Raw genomic sequence first — 16,491 nt, 5'->3', positions numbered from 1 at the left:
AAAATAGGAATGTGAATATACAGACGTTTATAAATATTTTAGAACGTTTACACAGAATTTGTGCTCATTTTTGCCTGTGTACACGCATCATTTGAACTAAATTGATTTGAAATAAAGCAATCAATATACGTTTTTAATGTAGACTTTCTTACCCATCGATTTGAATGAATTTGGTTTAACAACAAGATTGCATTTTTACATAGTGGTCCATTTTTATAGGCTCAAAAGTAATCAGACACTGAACCGATGAGCAGTTTACTGGCCAGACAAGTCCAGTTTTCTCCTTATTTAATGACAAAATATTTAGAGAACTCAATTCAAGTCAATACATTTTGATTACTATTTATTTTAACTAGGGACAATGTCTAAAAGCTGTTATAGAGAGCTCACCATACAATGCACAGCGGTGTCGATACCATCATTAGGCTGGAAAACCCTCCCTACCGACCTATCAGAGACATAGCAGAAACTTAGGAGTTACCAAATCAACAATTTATGGTTTATTAATGTTTTTTTTTTTTTTTTTTTTATAATGCACTGGTCAGCTCAGCAACACTAAAATGCCCAGAACACAAATCTTTCCCACCATATAGCAAAAAAAAAAAAAGCATCAAAGTGTTTTCAAACATGTCAAAGGCATTTTATTATAAAAGTCTACAATCAAGAAATCCATTATTAAAGTTGAAAGTGTATATCTAATCTGGTAATTGTTACTTTTAAAATCCATTGTAGTGGTGCAAAGAGGCAAATCAATGATAGTTGTGGTGTTGACCAAATACTTATGGATCTGGCAATGTTAATGGGTTAATATAGAACACAGGTTGTGTTATAACTGTAGTGTCACAAAAGAACCAGATGTTCTATCTTTCTATGTTCTCACATTCTTTAGATGAGCATAAATAGTTACCTTGTGCTTGCTAGTCTTTCTAATTATTTTGGTCTGAATAAGACACAGAATAAGCATGGAATCGATGAGTGGACACATTTGGACTGTGATATGCTGTACTTAATTGTACAGGTTAAGTGAGGAGCAGATTGCCACAGTGTGTGAGGCTGTCCTGCAGGCACTGGCTTATCTCCACTCGCAAGGTGTCATTCACCGCGACATCAAAAGTGACTCCATCCTGCTATCGTTGGATGGAAGGGTAAGATCCATGTTGTCTTCCTTTTCTACCTTTCTTCTTCCTCCTCTTTGGGCTCTGAATGCACATTTTATTTGTGGGATGGACTGCATTATGGATTAAAATGTTTTTACCAGAGAAATTCCCTCTTTTTCATTTCAGATTAAACTGTCCGACTTTGGCTTTTGTGCTCAGATCAGTAAAGATATTCCTAAAAGGAAATCACTAGTGGGGACACCATATTGGATGGCCCCTGAAGTTATCTCAAAGTCACCATATGGCACTGAGGTAAAGAATTCCAATACATCATCATACAGCAGTAAAATGAATATCGAATCAAATCAAATCAAATTTTATGTGTCACATACACATACATACAGAGTTCAACATGCAGTGAAATGCTTTGTATGACTGTTTAACATTTAAGCATTAAAAGGAATAGAATTTAGGGTTAAAAAAAATAAGGTAGATAAATTAAAGGTATATATTATAAACATTTATGAAAATATATGTATATACATGAATATGGCATATATTGGAAGAACAAATTAAAGTGTTTTAAGTGTTTTAAGTTTTAATTGTGAAATTGAATCCCAGGTGGACGTATGGTCTTTGGGCATTATGGTGGTGGAGATGGTAGATGGAGAGCCTCCTTACTTCAGCGAAGCCCCAGTGGTGGCCATGAAGCGGCTGAGAGATGAACCACCACCAACTATACGAAACATTCAGCAGGTACCTGCAATCAACACCTGCATCCATGGTTTACAAAATTCACAATATCATCAGTAGCCTGTAATCATCCTGCTTTTGATTCTTTCCTTTCCAGGTGTCTCCAGTGCTAAAAGACTTCCTGGACCGCATGCTGACCAGAGACCCGGTGGAGCGGGCTAGTGCAACAGACCTCCTTGAACACCCGTTCCTCCTACAGAGCAGCTCTCCACAGTGCCTCGTGCCCCTCGTCGAGCAGTACCGCAAGCGCATGTCTCGCTGCTGAGTCCGTTATTCTTCCTCTCTCTCTACTACAATACATGTTATTGTAGGCTCTTGGCAGGAGGCTCCCAGGGTTCCAGGTCTGAACGTCCTGGGTGCATAGAAGTGAGCTGATGCACAGTGCAGCTTCTAAAGACTCACAATAAAGAGCACTTGTTATCCTCATGTGAGCAGGATGACCATGGCTAATAGTGATGGAGTGTTAATATATTGCACTCTAGGTCAAATTTCTAAAAACCGTACACTGGGGACAACTGGTGCTTAATTGGCAGCCTAAACTATAAGACTGTGTTAATGTTTTTAACATGTGGTCAATACAAATGAGTTTCTCACGTATAGTTTAAGCAATGAATGTTTCATGTTATCATGATGCTTGATGGCCAGATACGTTTAGTATTTTGCCAGTATTATTAGCACAGAGAGACTACTGCACCTTGCCCAGGATTTGCATGCCAGTGGCATATGTAGGCCAACTTTAAGCTAGAAATGACTTGAAACAGAGCTTAGAACAATGTCGTTGATAAGCTGCTGTGGTGGCGACTGTTTTCAAAGAGCCATCGGAATCCAATTGTATATCCTACTGATTTAGCTATTTATTGTTATGTTATTTTTTTTTTTAATGAATGACACCGTCTGCTTTTTGGAAGGGGGTTCTGAATCATTTGTAAATTGTGTACACTGTAAATATTGCTTCTCAGCACCCAAGGTTGACTTTTAAATGTGTAACTGCAGAAGGAATCATTTGTACATACTATTATGTTGAGTCAATGCTGTAGTTGCATTCTGATCATTATTACAGAGTGACAAAGGTACATACGAAAAAAGTCATCTGGCTTCGGTGTGTTTGTTTACAGTGTGTGTGAATGATTGAGAGTGTATGTTTACACTTAGGATGTAATGTTCATGTTTGCATTTTCGCATCCAACCTGTTGTACTGTGACTTATTTTTTCTTAACAGTTTGTAGAGTTTTCAGTGGGAGTGTGCGAATGAATGTGTGCTGCTAAGGACTTTGGGGGGAAGATCGTTGTGTTGTAGAAGTAAAGCACATTGGATGGTACATGCTGAATGATTTTTTACCAGCTGTGTACTATCTGTACATCATCTCAAACATTTCTTGAACAATTCAGCTTATTTCATATTGTGGTTTTATTTATAGATTAGTTATTCATGATGAGAGGAATAAATCATAATTTAATTTTTTTTATTAACAAATAAAGGATGCATATTGAATATTCTGGGAAAGATGGTGCAGTTTTTCCACATACGCACACACACACACACACACACACACACACACACACACACACACACACACACACACACACACACACACACACACACAAATATTTTCCAGCAAAATGTTCATTACTTTATTTAAATTATATAAACGATTGACGTTCACAATATGCATAGTAAAATGACACCAGATCACAGCTATGGTGCAAATGTTTCTTCCAGTTAAATGTAAATTAGAATTTAATTTCACATATAATATTTTTATATTTTTCTTATCTGTACACAAACTGAATATATTCTATACTTTTATGACATACATACACTTTAAACACAAACCTGTTATGTCTGAGACATGAGTATGAATAGATTTTTGCACGTTTTTCTACAAACGAGGATGTACATTAAAGAATCTATAGAGGAACATTTTAAACATACTGATTATGAGGAGAAAAAGACAATTTTACAAAAAAACTGTAACCCGTGCCTGGCTGCTGAAGTTCACATACATGTACATTATCAAAGACAGTGCATTTACGTATTATGTAGCACATTTACTTGCTTTATCAAGTCATTTGAAACATTGTGTTTATTTACAGTGCTGTGTCTTTTAGAGAAGTTTCACCAGGACTCTAACAGTTCTTAAATAAATAAAACTGATATTGAACAACTGCATTCGTCAAAAAAGAAATAATAAAAAAACAAAAGCAAGACACTTTATTTTCCTGTTTAATCTATTGTTGTTTATGATTGATGTTTTTTAAAAAAAGCAGCTCGAAACAAGTAAAATCCCTGCATGTGCTGTTGATTTTTCAATTCCACATCTAGGAACTGGGAATCGACTCTAAGATCAAAGAGACGACTTCAAAGTTTAAATACAAGTCCATGCAATAAAATTGATTTAGCTCAAGTTTGCTGAAAGAAAAGTAAGAAGGGAAAAAATAGACATTTTTGAAATTTGTTTAACAAAATTAACATTATTGCTCCCATTTTTTGTGTGGTTTAAATTCTGGCTTGAATTATTAAATTATTGAGAATTATTGTAAGGAATTCGACACCATCAAATCCCAATTCCCAATTGTAAGTTAAGCTCGGCTAACTGGAGGGCTGCCTTCAAATTCACACCTGACACTGCTTATGCTATCAACACTGGGCTGACTGTTTACCAATTTGTGTGTATGTGAAAGGGGAAATGTTTCTGATCGAGCAATCTTGCCTTTGTTTAGCCTCGCACTGGATTGACAGTCTCTAACCAGGCCCATGAACTCAGGAGCTGTGAAGCGCCGCAGTAATCTGCTCCCGAGCCCTTCGAAACCCGGTGGACGGATTTTGATCCTTTCCCGTGGCACCTCGTCCCGACAGAAGAGCAACTTATTCGGTCTTTCACTCTTTACAAGGCTCCCGCGCTTTATTGAGCTTTTCTTGTCACTGTTTCTCTGTTCTGCAGTCATCCTAGACACTCCATTCATTTGCTGAAAAGCCGCTTTCTCGACCTCACTCTTCTTGGTGGAAGTGTTGCCATGGCAGTAAAATTTTGGGATAAGTGGTCTTTCGTCTGGAAGAGAAGCTCGTTTTAATTGGCTGACAGGCTGTGTGACAGCCCGCTCCTCACCCTGGTACGACTGTTTGCGTCTAGACTGTAGGTCCAGGTTGAATGATTTTGCATTCCCCCACTCTGGTGGATTTTCCCTCATCTCATGCTGGTCCACTTTCTGAAAGTGCTCTGAGGCAAAGTTGTTTTTTCTTACAAAGCCAGTTTCTCTAGAGTTCTGGAACTGTTTTGAGCTGAATAAGATGTGCTGCTCCTTCTCAGTGAAATGCCTCTCTGGAAACCTGGTTGAACTTTGGCAGGCAGTTGAGTTGTTTCTCTCAGGGGAGTGCTGCTGACTGAAGCGTCTCTTTGGGTCTTTATCATCACTGATCCACATCTGCTTCTGAAACAAAGATGGCAGTGTTTCTTCATTTTTGCTGTGAACCTGCTTTGAGAATTTTTCTAAAATCTGCTTCGGGAGTCGATTAGGCCAGGAAATCACTTCCTGTGATCCACCTTTGATTTCGTGAGTTTTCCCAACGCTGCTTGTCCCTTTCCTCCCTGCAGTGCAGAGCACCTGAACGCAATGAGCATGTCCCAGATATTCAGCTACCTGCATGGCAGTGTGGCCTGCATGATTTGTGTGGTCCAGTCTCAGCCCAAGCCTCTTGAACGCCCGAATGAGAAAATCCAGTACCTGGCTGTGTCCTCCATAGGCAGCATACGTCAGGGCACTATTGCCCCAGGCATCCGTGAGCTCAGGGTTGGCGTTGAACTGCACCAGGAGCTTGATGACATCTAGGTGGCCGAGCTCACAGGCCAAACTGAGAGCAGTGCGACCATGCTCATCCCGGTTGTTCACATCGGCACCTTTTTCCAGGAGCAGCTGAGTGAACTTAGATCTAGTGTTATGCTCCTGCAGGCACACGGCACACATTAGTGGTGTCCGGCTGCTTTCGTTTTTTAAATCGATGATGCGGCAGTCCAATGCATCCAGCACAAAGCGGGCCAGGTGCACTTTTCCACTATTCATGGCATCCAAAAAGGTTTTGGTGCCAGAGCCCTGGCACAAGTCCTTTGGCCTCAGCATGGTGAAATGCCTCTTCTCTGGAAGAAGTCTCACAGGTGCTGGAGTCAATGTGTGGCTCAGCACTGTCTCAGTTTTCAGAGTTTCTGTGTCTCAGCCAGGGACTGTCAGGCGTTTTATACGTCCCTCACTCTGTGCGCCCGCCCCACGTTGCTACAGCAACTGCCATTTGAGGCCAAGCGCTGTTATAGCATCCATTCAGAATCTCACCCTCTATTTTCAGGCAGCAGAGGCGAAAGATACACTGTTTTGAAAGGTGCAATTACTTAAGCAGAAAAAAATATCACTGCCCCATGCAATAAATTGTGGGTTTGTATCAGGGTTTATTATACTCCTCCTGATTTTAAAGAAGATGCAAATTAGTATACCATGAATTTACCACTCTGTGAATTTTCCAGGAAATTTAAACAACACATGTTTTAAGAATGAGGTGCTAAGCTCATGAGTCATGCTTCTTAAGAACCAACACACAAAAATAAAAATAAATAAATAAATGAGCAAAATGAGTAACAAATGGTTTCAATCCATGCTCATCTTACCATTTCAGCTGCATATTACGGTCTTACAGACACAGACAAATGTCCGATTTAGAAATCCCAGCAACTAATGATACATGTTGATTAAAAAGTCCTGCTCATTAGACCAGTATATTTTTACTTAGACATGCTAAGGCATTATCAATCCACTGGATTTGATGGGCTCTTATTTCATTGCTGTTTGGTTTTTGAGCAAAAGCCAAACATGGATGTGTTTCAACTGTTTTCAGCAGCCTTCACACTAGTCAGTTGAGCCTGCAATTTGAGTGGGTGAAGGTCATGTTTGTGTGAGTACTGTAGCTGATATTTTTTTATGTGTTTTTGAGGTTTGAGTGAGACACGTTATTCCTGCTGCAATAAAGATGTTCTGCATCTGGGTGGTTCATATATATATATATATATATATATATATATATATATATATATATATATATATATATATATATATATATATATATATATATATTTTTTATTTTTTATTTATTTAAAGCAAAAAGTTGTATGATGTTTAGAGACTCTAGAGGCTAATTTCTTTATGCATGTAGTTCATTCTGCAGATTAATGAAGCCATCAGACAGAGTAAAATGCCTTTGAGCTTTGATCTCTATTCGCTCTGATATTTTCCATACCCCTTCACTGACACGTTATCATTTCACAAGTCATAGATGTAATAAACCTGAACAATGTGGATTATTCTTTATTAATATATAAAATCTTCACCTAATATATTATGTTAGCATTTTTTCCATCCACCATCACCCTACTGAACTCTACACTACACCGTTAAATCACTGTATAACCACTGTATATAACTTCTGTACAGTTGTGCATACTTGCATATTATACATTTATATACCCCTCATTATCTACACATATTGTGCCTTACATACATCCGCGCTACTATTTTATTTATGTGTATCTATCTATCTATATATATATATATATATATATATATATATATATATATATATATATATATATATATATACCTTACTGTACAGCCTCCCTAATATTTCACATTTACATATACATAGATTTAGTGTACCTGTTTATTCAGCTTTTGCAAGAAAAAATTTTCATTGCCATAGCCTTATAACCTACTACTTATTGTACCTTTACAACAGTGTCTGCATATTTTTCACTGCCATAGAATAATAACTATTTACATGTACTTTTCAACAGTGTCTACACACACACACACACACACACACACACACACACACACACACACACACACACACACACACACACACACACACACATTTATATATATTTACATCCTGTATATATACTTACATATTTATGGAATCTATCTATCTATCTATCTATCTATCTATCTATCTATCTATCTATCTATCTATCTATCTATCTATCTATCTATCTATCTATCTATCTATCTATCTATCTATCTATCTATCTATCTATCTATCTAGTTAAATAGTACAAGATCAATGTCTTGATTAAGAGCTTATGGTATGACAGAAAATTTGGCTTACTATAATTTTAATATAAAACACACCATGTGAGAAGTGAGGTCTGAGCCATGTGTAGCTAAAGTGAGAAAACACCAGCAGAGCTTTATTTAGTTTCACCTGACCATATGCTCCTTGTTATTAAAACAATTCAGGGGGCCAAGGACACGTACACAAATATATACTGTAATAACAAATCATATATGCAGACTGTTGTAGTTTTATATTACGCAAATTTTTTACAGGCACAGTGATTTAAACATGTACTGTACCTAAGTCTAACTAAACGTACTGCCTTTTGCTGTTTCATATGGATCAATCAATCCTGAAACTCAAATCACTTCCCTGAGCTTTCATTAGATCAGAATAATTGCCCTTGTGTTAAGAGATGTGTGTGTGCCTCGTGGGGGATTTTCTCAAGTCTGTTAATTAATCTTTTGACCTACAAATTGAGATGTTTGCCACTCCAATAGCCTGCAATAAAATGGATTTCTCATGTATTAGTCTGATTCTATACTTACACGGACCATGGGCTGGATCGAGAGATATCATTGCATTTGCAATAATAGTCGATTGATTTTTTTAGTATCCCAAGTCCTCTTTTTTAGATTATACTGCCAATGTTCATTCAGTTTTTATATTCACAAGATGTTATAAATTCAAATTTATGACCTGGAACAGTTCATGACCCTATATTTAGGTGGAACAGGATCATATTATGACATAGTCATAAAACAAAAATTATGTTGAAGGGCACTTATGTTATTATTACACTTATGTTTAAGAATTTTGCTATGGGCTACAGTCTATTAAATTATTAGAGTAACCCTGTAATGGGAGTTTGAATGCTCATGAACAACTACAGACTCTAATTTCCAAAGAGAATGGATGTATATGAATGTTTATTCCAAAAGAACAGACAAACAACAACAATGTAACAAGTAACAATGTACATCCCTTACATGATGCTACCAACCTAACTGTTTTTTGCTTCAGTTGTAGAGAAATGTATCCACTTAAAAAACTTATCCATTTCTTCATGTTGCAGGAACTAGTGGTACTTTATTAACAACTATTTTAATCCTATATAATATCACAAACTACTGTTTAATTAATCATGTAAGTATGTTAGTAGTCATCAACTATGCAGTAATTTAATGAATCTTCAGCAGTAATTACTCAAAGTTACATCCCTTCAGCAGAACTATTAAACAATTATGGCTCATTAATAATAACTCCTTATTAACTACTGATCATGCTGAGAACAATTCCTCGTAGTCATCTATTATCTAATACATATACCCCAAAATATACCAATATCTTAGTTTTAATTGTAATTTGTATGTGAGTAATTTAGGTCTTTTCAGATTAGCACTGGGTTGGTGTGTTCATTTAGCTAGTCAGGTTCAGTGTAATAGTTAGTAGCAATATTCAATATTAACATGCTTTTTTATTTTATTTTATTATTATTTTATTTTTATTTTTATTTTTTACAATTTTTGAAAATGTCAATTACAGCACAAAATAGGGTTGAGGAATATATATTTTTTTAAATACAGTCGTATTATTGCAGAATAATGACATCAGCAATAATAATTATAACAATAGTGGTAATAATAATAATAATAATAATAATAATAATAATAATAATAATAATAATAGTGGTAATAATAATAATAATAATAATAATAATAATAATAATAATAGTGGTAATAATAATAATAATAATAATAATAATAATAATAGTGGTAATAATAATAATAATAATAATAATAATAATAATAATAATAATAATAATAGTGGTAATAATAATAATAATAATAATAATAATAATAGTGGTAATAATAATAATAATAATAATAATAATAATAATAGTGGTAATAATAATAATAATAATAATAATAATAATAAAAAAAAAAAAATAATAATAATAATAATAATAATAATAATAATAATAATAATAATAATAATAATAATAATATAATCATTTTATCATTTAGTCACTTTTAACTTTCAATGTTTCTTTCTCGAAAAAGTGTCTAATGCTTAATGTTGTATACACCATATATACACCGGTATACATATATATGTGTCAAATTATTATGAAAATGCCATTTTGGTGACAGATTCTCCAAAAGATTGAGGTCAGGGGACAATGGTGGCCACACCATGATTTATTATCTTTTTATGCCAAACTAAAAAGTCAATTGTGTTTTTTGCACTGTGTGATGGTGTGTTGTTCTGCATGAAATTAGTTTTATTTCAGAAAGGCACACCTACATTTTATACTATGGCAGAAAATAATCTGTTAGGAACTCCACAGATCTCACAGAGGTCATTTTGACAGTGTCAGGGATCCTAAAGGGACCTACTATTTCACTTCCTAATAGTCCAGCCCAAATCATCACTCCACCTCCTCCTTCCTGACATCACAGAGTAGTTGGATAAGGGTGGCTTTTCACCATCCATCCAGAACTAGTGTAGCATGGCATTCGTCAGTGAGCAAAACCATTTGAAAATTCATCTTCATATTTTTGAGCTAACAGCAACCATTCTCTTTGTGGGCTTTGGTTAGGGGTGAACAAAATACAGTTTTGTGTATAACTTCCAGCGTCTGAAGGATGAAGCTTTGAGAGTTTCTTGGGACTCCAAAGACAACAGCAGCTTTATATATCTGTTTGTTGCTCAACAGTGGCTTTTTATAGCTGCCCTTTTAATACTTATAATTTGTCTGACAGACATCTTCCTTATTGAATCTTTATCTGATTGAATTGTGTTGTGAATTACTCACAAATCTTTTGATAGTTTGATGATCTCTGTACAGTTTCTGCAATATATAAATTGTTTTCATTTCTGTGCATTATTTCAGGCTTTTCATCTTAAAATTTATTTTTTTTCCTTTCCATATTGCATGAGAACTGTGACTCGCTTAAAAACGTGGAACAACATTTATATATATATATATATATATATATATATATATATATATATATATATATATATATATATATATATATATATATATATATATATAGGTATATATAGGCTTTTTACTTAAAACCGTCAGTCACTGAAAAGTGTTCATTAGAATTGGAAGGCAAAGTAAAAATGTTGGGTTTATGAATAAGAACTGTTTCTATGAATGAGCTACCATTCGCTAATCACATTAAAGTGCTTACTGTGCACCATGCAAAAGAAATGTTAGACATAATTGATTGAAGATTCTATTTTGGAATTACTTGGCGCTCAGAAGCTATTTTTGCTCTCTTCTGGTCAATAAATAGATTCCTGAATCACTGCAGTCAGCCTCTGAGCTTGCAGTTGGTTATTGTGCTCGGTCAATTGCTATGTGAGAATAGTGCTTTCAAGATGAATCTGCTTCTATTTTGGGGCGCGGGAATCTAAAATAAATGTACACAGCTCTTTCTTAGAAGCTATAATGTGATCAACACAGACATTGCAAAACCATATAATTGAGAAATTAATATTCGTCTGTCGTCCATACAGGACAGGATTTAGGACATGATCTTGATATGCCTCTAATTTAGTCACCATTTCTGCAATTCATGTTGAAGGAGGAGTGTGACAATCAGGTTTATGAATATTGTCCACAAATTATACAAACTCACTGCATGAACGGCAAAGGGGGGAATCAGGGATGGGGAAATTGAGCAGACGTATGTCAAAGTGAGAGCTGTCACCAGAAATACTGAATCTTCTATTTGCCCATCAAGCTGCATCAAAAACCAACCTTTTGGAATAGCTAATTAGAAATTAAAGCCCATTTCAAGCTAATGTGTCATCCTCTTTAGTTTGTGCGTACGTGTGTGTGTGTGTGTGTGTGTGTGTGTGTGTGTGTGTGTGTGTGTGTGTGTGTGTGTGTGTGTGTGTGTGTGTGTGTTAGTCACAGGGCAAAAAAGCTGCTTATCAAGTTGGTTGTCTGTGTCTCTGAAGATGTTTTATAAAACCTATAGAAAGTTATAAAACTGCTAATAGCTTTGATGTCTTACAATAAAAGTGCATTCATACAGCAACAGGCAAAATTACCTAATAGCAAAACTAAAGGTTAGACTAAATTTTTTTTTTTTAGGTTGCATTAAACCTTTGTGTAAAGATACTGTATTTTTTCGGACTATAAGCCTCTACTTTTTCCTAAGTTTTGAACCCCGCGGCTTAAACAACGAAGCGGCCAATTTATGAAATGAGTTTTTCCCTGTTTCACAAACTTCAAGCCAAAAAACTGAACCCCATAACATTAGACCAATGAAAGATGATAGATAGATAGATAGATAGATAGATAGATAGATAGATAGATAGATAGATAGATAGATAGATAGATAGATAGATAGATAGATAGATAGATAGATAGATAGATAGATAGATAGATAGATAGATAGATGGATGGATGGATGGATGTGATAGCCTAGTGGGTTAATGTTAGGGTCCCCACGAGGATGAGTTTGAGAGTTTGATTCCTAGTCGAGTTGGTTGCTGTGTTGGTAAATAAAACTTCTGGACCTTGTCCACTCTGAAAACATTTCAATTCTGTCCTTTCTGTGTTGGATTAATTTCTTGATTTCCTGGTCTTTAATGAAAGATAACAACACCAAAAAAAAAAAAAAAAAAAAAGCAAAAGCACTTCTGTGGTAGCTCAGTGGGTTAAGGCTTGTGCCTGAACATGGTCCTTAATATAGTCCACGCTGGTAATAAGGTTTCAAAGCCATTCCTGCATGCCTTCCTTCTTACTGCGCTGACATGAAACAAAGTATGAACCCTCCAAAAAAGCACACATGCTTTTCAGCAGTGGTCGCTCAGTGGTTTAAGGCTGGTGCCTCATCTAAACATGCATCCCAGTCTGAGCTCTTCCATGGTTCATCAGATTAAGGCTGGTGCCTCGCTGATAGTAAGGATCCCGGTTTGAATCCTGCTAGTTGAGATGTTGGTTATGTTCCTGAATATTTCATAGCTTTATATGCTTGTGTTGATGGTTTAAAGGTAGATAGACCTGCTCTAAACAAACTTCCTGGCCTGTCTTCTCTGATGGTCCAGCAGGTTAAATCAGGTGTTGTGCTTTTGGTGGGGTTCCGGGTTCGAATCCTGCTTTCTGCCTGCCAGTCACGATCAGGATTCACTTCCTACATTTTTCTTTAGCGATATATTTTTGTTTTTAATGGGTTGAAAAGATAACCCAGCCATTAGGGGGGCACAAGCCAGTGTACTCTTAGTGCCGGTCCCAAGCCCGGGTAAATGGGGAGGGTTGCGTTAGGAAGGGCATCCAGCGTAAAACATGTGCCAAATCAAATATGCGGATCACAAATGAGAATTTCATACCGGATCGGTCGAGGCCCGGGTTAACAACGACCGCCACAGGTATCGTTAGCCGACAGGGTACCGGTGGAAATTGGGCTACTGTTGGCCGAAGGAGGAGAAGGAGAGGAGGAAGGCGTCTACAGAGACGGCAGGAAAAGGAGCAGTGTAGGAGAGTAGAGGTTCGGGTTGGTACTTTAAATGTTGGTACTATGACGGGTAAAGGGAGAGAGATAGCTGATATGATGGAGAGGAGAAAGGTAGATGTGTTGTGTGTTCAGGAGACCAAGTGGAAAGGGAGTTAGGCCAGGAACATTGGAGGTGGGTTTAAACTGTTTTATCATGGTGTGGATGGGAAGAGAAATGGTGTAGGGGTGATTCTGAAGGAAGCGTACAGTAAGAGTGTAGTGGAGGTGAAGAGAGTTTCTGATAGGGTGATGATCGTGAAGGTGGAAGTTGAAGGGATGATGATAAATGTCATCAGTGCCTATGCTCCACAAGTTGGCTGTGAGATGGAGGAGAAAGAAAGATTCTGGAGTGAATTAGATGAAGTGGTAGATGGTGTACCTAGGAAAGAACGATTGGTGATTGGGGCAGACTTTAATGGGCATGTAGGTGAAGGGAACAGAGGTGATGAGGAGGTGATGGGTAGGTATGGTTTTAAGGAGAGGAATGTGAAAGGCCAGATGGTGGTAGATTTTGCTAAAAGGATGGAAATGGCAGTGGTGAACACGTATTTTAAGAAGAAGGAGGATCATAGGGTGACGTATAAGAGTGGAGGAAGGTGCACACAGGTGGATTATCTTCTGTGTAGGAGATGCAACCTGAAGGAGATTGGAGACTGTAAGGTGTTGGCGGGGGACAGTGTAGCTAGACAGCATCGGATGGTGGTCTGTAGGATGGTTTCGGAGGCGAAGAAGAAGAGGAGGAAAGTAAGGTTTGAAAGAAGAATAAGATGGTGGAAACTGAAGGAGGAAGAGTGTAGTGTGAGGTTCAGGGAAGAGGTCAGACAGGGGCTCGGTGGTGGTGAAGAGGTGCCGGATGATTGGGCAACTACTGCAGGAGTGATGAGGGAGGCAGCTAGAAAAGTACTTGGTGTGACATCTGGAAATAGAAAGCAAGACAAGGAGACGTGGTGGTGGAATGAGGAAGTGCAGGAGAGCATTAGGGGGAAGAGGTTGGCAAAACAGAAGTGGGATCGACAGAGTGATGAGAAAAGTAGGCAGGAGTACAAGGAGATGCGGCAGCAGGTTAAAAGGGATGTGGGGAAAGCCAAGGAAAAGGCATATGAGGAACTGTATAAGAGGTTGGACACTAAGGAAGGAGAAAAGGATTTATACCGATTGGCCAAGCAGAGGGACCGAGCTGGGAAGGATGTACTGCAAGTTAGAGCAATAAAGGATGGAGAGGGAAATGTGTTGACTAGTGAGGAGAGTGTGTTGAGAAGATGGAGGGAGTATTTTGAGCAGCTGATGAATGAGGAAAATCAGAGAGAGAGAAGGTTGGAGGATGTGGAGTTAGTGAAGCAGGATGTAGATAGGATTAGTAAGGAGGAAGTGAGAGCAGCGATTAAGAGGATGAAGAATGGAAAGTCGGTTGGACCAGATGACATACCGGTAGAAGCGTGGAGATGTTTAGGAGAGATGGCAGTGGAGTTTTTAACCAGATTGTTTAACAGGATTCTGGAAGGGGAGAGGATGCCTGAGGAATGGAGAAGGAGTGTGCTGGTACCGATCTTTAAGCATAAGGGAGATGTGCAGACCTTCAGTAACTACAGGGGAATTAAGTTGATCAGTCACACCATGAAGTTATGGGAAAGAGTAGTGGAAGCCAGGTTGAGAGAAGAGGTGACCATCTGTGAGCAACAGTATGGTTTCATGCCGAGGAAGAGCACCACAGATGCCTTATTTGCTTTAAGGATGTTGATGGAGAAGTATAGAGAAGGACAGAAGGAGCTGCATTGTGTATTTGTGGATTTAGAGAAAGCGTACGACAGGGTGCCGAGAGAGGAGTTGTGGTATTGTATGAGGAAGTCAGGTGTGTCAGAGAAGTATGTGAGGGTGGTGCAGGACATGTATGAGGACAGTGTGACGGCAGTAAAGTGTGCAGTAGGTACGACAGACTGGTTCAGGGTGAAGGTTGGACTGCATCAAGGATCGGCCCTGAGCCCTTTCCTGTTTGCAGTGGTGATGGACAGGTTGACGGACGAGGTCAGACAGGAGTCTCCCTGGACTATGATGTTTGCAGATGATATTGTGATTTGTGGTGAGAGTAGAGAGCAGGTTGAGAAGAGCCTGGAGAGGTGGAGATATGCGCTGGAGAGAAGGGGAATGAAAGTCAGTAGGTGTAAGACAGAGTACATGTGTGTGAATGAGAGGGAGGGCAGTGGAGTGATGCGGTTGCAGGGAGAAGAGGTGGAGAAGGTGGAGGAGTTCAGGTACCTGGGGTCAACAGTGCAAAGTAATGGAGAGTGTGTTAGGGAAGTAAAGAAAAGAGTGCAGGCAGGGTGGAGTGGGTGGAGAAGAGTGACAGGAGTGATTTGTGATAGAAGAGTATCTGCAAGAATGAAAGGGAAAGTTTATAGGACTGTGGTGAGACCTGCGATGTTGTATGGATTAGAGACAGTGGCATTGAGTAAAAGACAAGAGGTGGAGCTGGAGGTAGCAGAGCTGAAGATGTTGAGGTTTTCGTTGGGAGTGACGAGGATGGACAAGATTAGAAATTAGTTTATTAGAGGGACAGCACATGTAGGATGTTTTGGTGACAAGGTGAGGGAGGCGAGATTGAGATGGTTTGGACATGTGCAGAGAAAGGACATGAATTATATTGGTAGAAAAATGCTGAAGATGGAGCCACCAGGTAGGAGGAAAAGAGGAAGGCCAAGGAGGAGGTTCATGGATGTGGTGAGGGAAGACATGCAGGTAGTTGGTGTAAAAGAGGCAGATATAGAGGACAGGGTGGTATGGAGACGGATGATCCGCTGTGGCGACCCCTAATGGGAGCAGCCGAAAGAAGAAGAAGAAGAAGAAGAATGGGTTGAAAAGATAACTAGACCTTCTCTAAAGAAGCTTCCTAACCTGTCCTCACCGATGGTTCAATGGGTTAACGTTTGTGTCTCCCTGTTGGTGGGGAGCTTGGTTCGAATCCTGCTATTTACAATGCTGGTGCCTCGCTAATGGTTTGAATCAGGGTTCAAATCCTGCATTGTCCCTG

The 16,491-nt window shown here is 38.2% G+C and overlaps 2 protein-coding genes and 1 long non-coding RNA gene across 3 annotated transcripts in view; 2 read left to right on the top strand and 1 right to left on the bottom strand.

Moving 5' to 3' along the window:
- Positions 1-3,342, top strand: part of pak6 (p21 (RAC1) activated kinase 6) — a 33,434-nt gene extending 30,092 nt beyond the window's left edge. The window contains exons 6-9 of the mRNA XM_083550460.1: positions 1,019-1,145; positions 1,284-1,409; positions 1,719-1,853; positions 1,948-3,342. Of these exons, the coding sequence (XP_083406586.1) occupies positions 1,019-1,145; positions 1,284-1,409; positions 1,719-1,853; positions 1,948-2,115 (556 nt within the window). The 3' untranslated portion in view covers positions 2,116-3,342. The remainder of the gene's footprint in view (positions 1-1,018; positions 1,146-1,283; positions 1,410-1,718; positions 1,854-1,947) is intronic.
- The window catches only part of LOC310731156, a 282,526-nt gene that overhangs the window by 125,040 nt on the left and 140,995 nt on the right, over positions 1-16,491 (top strand). The gene's annotated exons all lie outside the window — the stretch shown is intronic.
- On the bottom strand, positions 3,459-6,050 carry ankrd63 (ankyrin repeat domain 63). Its single transcript, XM_083550484.1, has one exon. The coding sequence runs from the start codon at positions 5,964-5,966 to the stop codon at positions 4,431-4,433; it is 1,536 nt and encodes a 511-aa protein (XP_083406610.1). The 5' UTR covers positions 5,967-6,050; the 3' UTR covers positions 3,459-4,430.

This window comes from Silurus aristotelis (assembly GCF_946808225.1).
Source record: "Silurus aristotelis genome assembly, chromosome: 9".
Lineage (NCBI taxonomy): Eukaryota > Metazoa > Chordata > Actinopteri > Siluriformes > Siluridae > Silurus > Silurus aristotelis.
This window is presented reverse-complemented; position numbering and strand designations above follow the sequence as displayed.

Coding starts and splice junctions, on each gene's coding strand:
- ankrd63 (XM_083550484.1), bottom strand. CDS start 5,966: ATGCTGAGGCCAAAGGACTTGTGCCAGGGCTCTGGCACCAAAACCTTT.